The sequence below is a fragment of the Anser brachyrhynchus genome (assembly GCF_964034855.1).
Source record: "Anser brachyrhynchus genome assembly, chromosome: 1".
In the NCBI taxonomy this organism is placed as follows: Eukaryota; Metazoa; Chordata; class Aves; order Anseriformes; family Anatidae; genus Anser; species Anser brachyrhynchus.
Genome location: NC_137694.1, coordinates 61270197 through 61277243, shown reverse-complemented (window position 1 = coordinate 61277243; position 7047 = coordinate 61270197). Strand labels below are relative to the sequence as shown.

At 44.3% G+C, this 7047-nt stretch overlaps 1 protein-coding gene across 1 annotated transcript; it reads right to left on the bottom strand.

Moving 5' to 3' along the window:
* Window positions 1-411: 411 nt before the first annotated feature.
* RAB19 (RAB19, member RAS oncogene family) lies at window positions 412-6986 on the bottom strand. The gene is made up of 3 exons (XM_080589511.1): window positions 6692-6986; window positions 5626-5809; window positions 412-3359 (listed from the first exon to the last, which is right to left on the bottom strand). Exons 1-3 carry the CDS (start codon window positions 6887-6889, stop codon window positions 3094-3096), a joined length of 648 nt encoding a protein of 215 aa, XP_080445637.1. The 5' UTR covers window positions 6890-6986; the 3' UTR covers window positions 412-3093.
* Window positions 6987-7047: the final 61 nt, after the last annotated feature.

Here is a 7047-nt window from a genome sequence, read left to right as displayed (position 1 = left end):
TCAGGTGTGCATCTGCTTCCTGAAAGGAGAGTCCAAGACAGAGCTTTTCTGCTCCAGGCATGGGCCTGAGAATTGCTTTTTCAGTCTCTTCCACCTCTACTTAAACATTAACTGGAATGATTAGATAAGAGCCTCAGCTTTTGTTACTAAGAGCCTGTCCCTTATATATGAAGAAAAGTTTGGCCACACAGCCTGGGCTCTGTGCCTTCCACATCATTGGGTTGCAGTTACGTTTAAGTCGGTCAGCTTCTGGGGGTATGAGAGTGTGCTCTGTTTCAGAATCTTTCCAGTTATTTGTGCCCTGTTAGGCGCGTAGGTGCTGCCTCAGTCTCATCTGGTGTGGGTGTGGTATCAGTGCAAAGAACATGCAACAGTACATTTAAGGCAACAGTAATTTTGAGACAGCTAAGATTTGAATACTCGAGTAGATGAAAGCAAACAACTTTATCTTCAACTTGCATGCACAGCCCTTAAAATTGTGGGACAGTAGTAACTTTCAGAACAGCATTGTAAACATTACAATAAGCCACCGCTATACACACATTAAAGATGCTCTCGAGAAGCACATCAGGTCTGCATATGATGATGGAGGAGCAGACATTAAAATAAGGTTCTGTAGCAGCTAGTGTCATGCCACTTGCGTTGGTGACAGCTGCATGCTTCCAACTGCTGTGATGGAGAAAGGCACAATTGCAGAATTAGTCTGCCTTTTAATCTAGTGGTTGCTATCTAACAGTCTAGAACAACATACTACACTAAAGTTTAAAAGTTTTCTTCATATGTTACCTCATTAATAATGGTCTACTAATACACACTGAAGAACTTCACCACTGTTGCAGTTCTTTCTTCTCTCATATGAAGAGCTTAAAAAAATGACCCTATGGGAACAATTCAACAGAACTGCTGAAAGGGCCTGTGGAAGACACCAACCAACCAACCAAAAGAGGGCTCTCACTCCTGCTTTAGCTGCACAAAGATGAATGTCAGGGTAGATAGTTAAGGCCAGTTTCTTGAACAAGTGTTACATCTGTCAAAGGAAAGGGAACAGAGCAGAACACAGCACGACAGCTCAGCCGCAAGCCTGTTTGTGCAACGCTGTGTTGCTCAGCTTTCTGCCAGGGAAGGACTTTACCAGTAGCTCCATGTGTGCTGGAAGAGAATGGCAAGAGCCCTGTAGCCTGGTAGTGCCAGACTGCTAAGGCATCATCAGCCTGCAGAAGTCTCCTCCATCCTGAGGGTAAGCAAAATAACTTCATACAAGAATCTCTAAGGCAATAAATCCAATGAACCATGCAAAGGTTAAGTCTGTTGTTAAGATCTTCCCTCTAATTCTCAACTAATGAAAGACAGAAAATACGAGTATCTAGTTCCTATTTTCTGGAATATTAATAGTTGCTACAAATATCTCAGGTATCTCTGAAGTAAGACAGCTTGCTAGCAGTTAAGTGTGGGTACTAAAAATGTAACAGCTGCTACGTTGCAGAAGAGGGAATATGGATTTTAAACACAAGAACGTTAAACTTACATTTGACTGTTCCCAGTGACAGGAGGTGAAAAAAATACCGGTGTGGAGGGTAGACTGCTACTTAGTCAGCCACTTTGAGAGGTTATGGTGTTTAGTGTTGCTTAAATGTAACTGAACGCACTTACTAAGCTAGTACCAATTTGAGATGAAATTAAGATTTAAAAAGAAAGCATATCAGAAAGAGGATGCCTGAAGAAGCAGCTTTGTTCACAGCAGGCTCCAGTAAAAGGCTTAGAAGTTACCACTGGAGATTTCTCCCTCAGTTTACAGGTAGCTGAATTAACCCATTCTTTGCATGCAATAGCAAAGAACCTGGCCAGAGGAAGCAACAATAATAATAGAAATATGTGCAAGGCTAAATCAATGATTCACTCTACTTTATTTTTGTGCTTCTCAGACAAGTTTTTCCAAAAGGATTTGCTATGTGTTTCTCCCTACATAGAAAAAGCGAGCCCCCCACTAGCAAAGTTTGCATTTGGGAGGAACAATACAAAATCATCTACTGCTACCATGATGTTCAGTTAAGTCTCCAAAGGAATAGCACATATACTTGTCCGGGGTAGCCTGCTGGTGTGCTCCATAACCCTTCCCTTACTGCTCTAAGGTCAGGTTATGTTAATAAACCATCACACCCATCACTGAGATTTACAAGAGCCTGAATCCCTTCCTTCACGCTCCCTTGAAAATCTACAAGCATACTGCCACTGGCCTGCCACACAACCAACAGCCAGCTTTTGATTAAGATCAGTACATCAAAAGCAAGACAAGCTTAGGAAAAGAAGATGGTCCTTTCACCCCAGCATTAAGTCATTAATGTGGCCTGGAAAGCTTCAGTGCTCCTTGTAACTCTGTGTAGCAAGACAGGTCACCACTAAATACAATTCTTATAACTTGAGAGCAAAGTAAAAGACAACCATTTTCACCCCAGGAAGACGGTTGGGACCCTAATATATTCTGCCTGCTTTGAAAGCTCAGGAATGTCTCCGGGTTTGTCTGGTGAAGAAGTTAACACAGATCTGAAATTCACGTACTTTTACAAAGTGAATATTGAGTTCCTGGGGATGGCTGGCTACATGCCTGACATCAGGACCTCCCCTATACAAAAGTCGAGGCATCAGTAGGTTAGTGCTGTCCAAGGACTTCGGACATTTTAAAGCTACTGGCAAAGGGTAAGGAGCTTGCACTACAACAAACAACATATCTTAGAAGGATCAAATCAATGCAGAGCTCTGGTGCAAATTTATCTTCTGACACAGCCAGAAAAATCTTTCAAAGACATAATTAAGGCAATCATTTTTATAGTTCTCTTTGGTTAAGGCAAGGGCTGGTAGCTTCCTGAGTCCTCTCAGCTCACAAGTTCACGGTAAAACATCAGCTGCCATGTTCAAAGCAACCTGTGCTGTCAACAGCAACAGTGATCTCTGGAGATACTTCCGCACCAAACTGCAAGTTAGGGATATCAGAGAGATGGCTTGAGGCCATACAGCAAACTTTCATCAGTTGAATAAAACTAAAGATCAAACAGCCTCAGAAAGATGACAACTTCCAACTCTGTTCCTGAAATCTCTTCAACAAAGGCACTGGGTCTTCTCTGCAGTTGGACTGGCAATCACTGGCCTGGAGTCAAGATAGATGCTGTTCGGAGGATTCTCTCCATGAAGCTGCAAGGTATTTCGGGCTATCAGCTCCTTAGCCATCAACACGAACACCTCTTCTATGTTTTGAGCTTCTTTTGCTGATGTCTCCAACACAGCTAGGAGCCCATACTTCTCTGCCAGTGTGCAGGCGTCTTCAAACAGGACTTGGCGCTTATCCAGCGAGTCTGATTTGTTCCCTTAAAAGAAGGCAAATAGATAATTGAACTTAGTCTCTCAAGATTTCTTCCTTAAACACAGTACATTAATTTAACTTTGGTAAATAACAGAATTACGTTGGGGCTAAGAATTGCTGGAAAAGCAAAATGTAAGCACGTCAGAGACAACCATAGAACATGGATCAAAACTGATGCTTATCAAATGAGTTAAAAGCCACAAAACGAATGTGTTCGTGTAATTATTTAGATAGTGGTGCCAGAGGATTCTTCGGAAGCAACTGTTTGTTCCTATTCCCTAATGTTTAAAAACATTAAGCAGTATTTAAATCAGTTTTTCTTTTAAAAAAGCTGGGTAATCTTTGTAACTATAGTGACTGCACACCATAAACCAAAGCAATGTCACACAAAGGTTTATTCCTCATTCAACGTTCAGTGGAAACCACGTGTTCTGCTATTTATTGTGAAGCTACTTCAGCACATCTCAGAGTGGATGCTCAGATGTGGAATGTTGTTAGTCTAATGCAGAGAAAAAGGAAGAACCTGCCCAATTGTTAACAAGACTTTAACATGACCCATTTACATTAGTGGGTCATTTCAAGACAGTGTCAAAAGAGACAGGAATTGGCAACAACTATCTTAATGCTTACAAGGTATACATAAGAAGTTTCTGCACATACAGATGAAACTTCTACTCAAAGCAATTTAGTCAAAATCTGACAAATTATAAAACATCTCAAATAAAACACCTTTGTGTATTTTAGTAGTTCCAACACTTGTGGAATTATCATCAGTTCTGGTATACCCAGTGCCTGGCTGAAGTCTACATTCCTAGTTTCAGGACAACCTTTCATCACACTGAGGTCTTGAATTCGAAGCATATATAAGCTAATTCTCCTCCCCCTTTAAGCAGCTTCTAGCTTTTCCAAAGGGAAACAAACAGCAACAACTAACACCAGCAAAGCACAAGCCCTCAAGAACACCTTGCTTCATGGTTGTTTGCCATCCTAACAAAAGACACACGCACACCGACCCCTTTCCTCTTTCAGTTCCAAATGGGAGAGTTAGAATTTTTAACCTTTCACACTTAGGAAGGTATATAAAATGACTACATCTAATTAATTGTACAAAGACTTCCTGCTAAAGTAAGTAAAACAGCACAAGCTTTGGAAGGAAGCACCAAGTTGGATCCTTGTCAAAAGCTTCATTTTTACCCCTTTTGAAACATTTCTTAAGGGAAAAAAAAAAAAAAGCAGCCCTACTGACACACACTAATAGGTCTTGTTCTTTGGAGTCATGAGTTAGAAAAACCCTACCAGAATTTAGTGATTTTTTTTCCCCCTCCTTACTCATCCTAAGCACTGCAGTTGCATGCAGGTCAGAATTTGTTTCTTCAGAGGAAGAACAGGAAGAACCACCCAGCAGAAATAAGTAATTTGCTAGGGGCACAAGCAAAAGCTTAGATCCTATGCCTGCTGTGCTATGGGGCTCAATGCTGCCTATCCTCAAAAGCCAGTTTGGGCTGCTGTGGCTGCGTGTTGCTCTCAGCACACTGCAGTGGAAAGTAAATAAAGGCTCTGTCATTTTACCATGTCAGAGCTCTCATTTGCAGCTTCTTCCTTGGGGGAGAAGAGCAATAATAATCTGAAACCCAAAGGGAAAGAACCGTCCTGCTTCCTCCCATCTCCAAATTCATCAATTTTTATCCATTCCTTTCCTCAAGAGGCAAAGTTTCTTGAATGCTAGCAGTATAAACGAGGAAGAGGAACGCAAGCAGACTATTTAGTGCTCTGCTAAAGCCATATATCCCTGTTTACTGTCTTACCCAATTGGAGTCCCATTACAGATCCATGGGCATGCATTATCAAAAGAGCAGGGAGGAAAGATGAGAAGGAGGAGTTGTGTTGCTTTGTGCATTCCGCTTCCTCTTAAATTATCAAGCTGCTGAATTCCTGCATGTTAGGAGCAGAGCATCGGGCTTACTGCTGTTCTAGCCTCAGCTGGGTTGCACTTGCTAAGCCAGCAGCAAGTTTGTTGCATTATTCCAGCATGAAAGGAACAAGTAAAATGTTTCACTGTGCAATAGGCTTGGTCCTATCAGGGCCAGGCTGTGACTTTCCCAATTTTTTAAGCTTAGATCAAACTGATACGTATTTGAATCTATTTCAATTAAAACTGTATTCTTCTTTAATTCATAGCTCACAGATGAAGTAGTGGTGGGAAAGCGACAGAGATTTCATAATTATATTTAAAAAGCTATGCAATATAGTATTTATAATTAGATTCCTACCAATTAACATCATGACCAAGTTTGCAGCACCATACTTTTCAATTTCACGAATCCAGTGAGGAATAGATTCAAACGTGGACCTCCTAGTAAGGTCATAGGCAAGGATGGCTCCATGGGCACTCCTGTAGTAAGACTGGGTTATTGTCCGGAAGCGCTCTTGACCGGCTGTGTCCCACACTTGGATCTGTAAGAGAAAGGACAGACATTGTAAAGACGAGTGAGTGCTGCTTCCTACCTGTTTGCCACCTGCATCTACGCTTTTGAAACCCCTGTGCCTTTTCTGCAATGCAGCTAGACCTGTTCCAGCTCACTCCACTAAACCACAGTATGGCTTTGCCCTCTCTTGATGTGAAGAGACATTTGTGTGTCTATTTAGATGATGCACACAGACCAAAAAGCAAGCTGTTGAGAGTAAAAACAGCTTTGCAAAGAGCCCACTTTCAATAAGTGTGCCGAAAGATATAGGGCATTACAGACTCTTAATAGGAAAGGAAGAAGAGCTGAGAAACCCTGATGCAGGGCTGGGCAGCGTGAGGGAGTCTGCTACCTGATCTTTCATCTGCACACGGAGATAAGTTCTGGCTAACATTTTCTCCTGGTGTTCATCTCCACGAGTCTTCGTTTTCTCTGAGTTCAGGAACACACCAAAGTGGAACCTTTAAGAACCAGAGGGTTTTCCCTCCTCACTGTCCCGGATCCAGCTCCCACATCTCTGGAGCAGGGAAAATACACTCCCTCCAAACCAGAGATGGCTTCCAGAGAATTCACCACAGGTAAAGTACGAGCCCTCTCAACGGGATAACGTAGAGAGAACATGAGAGCAGGGACGTACCCCAGTTAGAGCGACTGTCCCCCCAAGGTACCCTGAGGGGAAGCTTCCCCTCAGCAACCCCCCGGTAAGACAGATGGTGTTTTGCCTCGCCACGGCCGGCCAGGACGCAGGGTGCTCCTGCCGCTCCCCTAGGGCGCCTGCACGAAAGCCGATGGGGCAGGGGAGGCGCGGGCACCGCGCTGCCCCCAGGTCCCCTCCCGGCCTCGCTGCTCCCCCCGAGCTCCTGCCACCGACCTTCACCCTCTTGCCGTCGATGTCCAGCGAGCGCACGGTGAAGTCGACGCCGATGGTGTTCTGCTGCTTCTCGTTGAAGTGCCCCGTCTTGAAGCGGTGCACCACGCACGTCTTCCCCACGTTGGAGTCCCCGATCAGGATGATCTTGAACAGGTAATCGAAGGCGTCGTCCGCGCCGGGGCCGGCCGAGAAGGGCATCTCGGCTCCCGCGGGGACCCCTCACCTGCCGGGCCGGGCGGCGCCCGCTTTGTACCGCCCCGCCGCTCGGGGGGCCGGCGGGAAATGTAGGCGCTGCCCGTCCTCCTCCTCCTCCTCCTCCTCCTCCTCCTCCTCCTCCTCCTCCTCTTCCTCCTCTC

What these genes read in the sequence shown, in the direction of transcription:
- RAB19 (XM_080589511.1), bottom strand. Translation starts at nt 6,889, where the DNA reads ATGCCCTTCTCGGCCGGCCCCGGCGCGGACGACGCCTTCGATTACCTG. An exon ending in TCGACGGCAAGAGGGTGAAG is followed by an intron (nt 5,810 to 6,691) that starts GTCGGTGGCAGG and finishes TTTCTCTTACAG; the next exon opens with ATCCAAGTGTGGGACACAGC. An exon ending in CTTGGTCATGATGTTAATTG is followed by an intron (nt 3,360 to 5,625) that starts GTAGGAATCTAA and finishes CCTTCTTTTAAG; the next exon opens with GGAACAAATCAGACTCGCTG.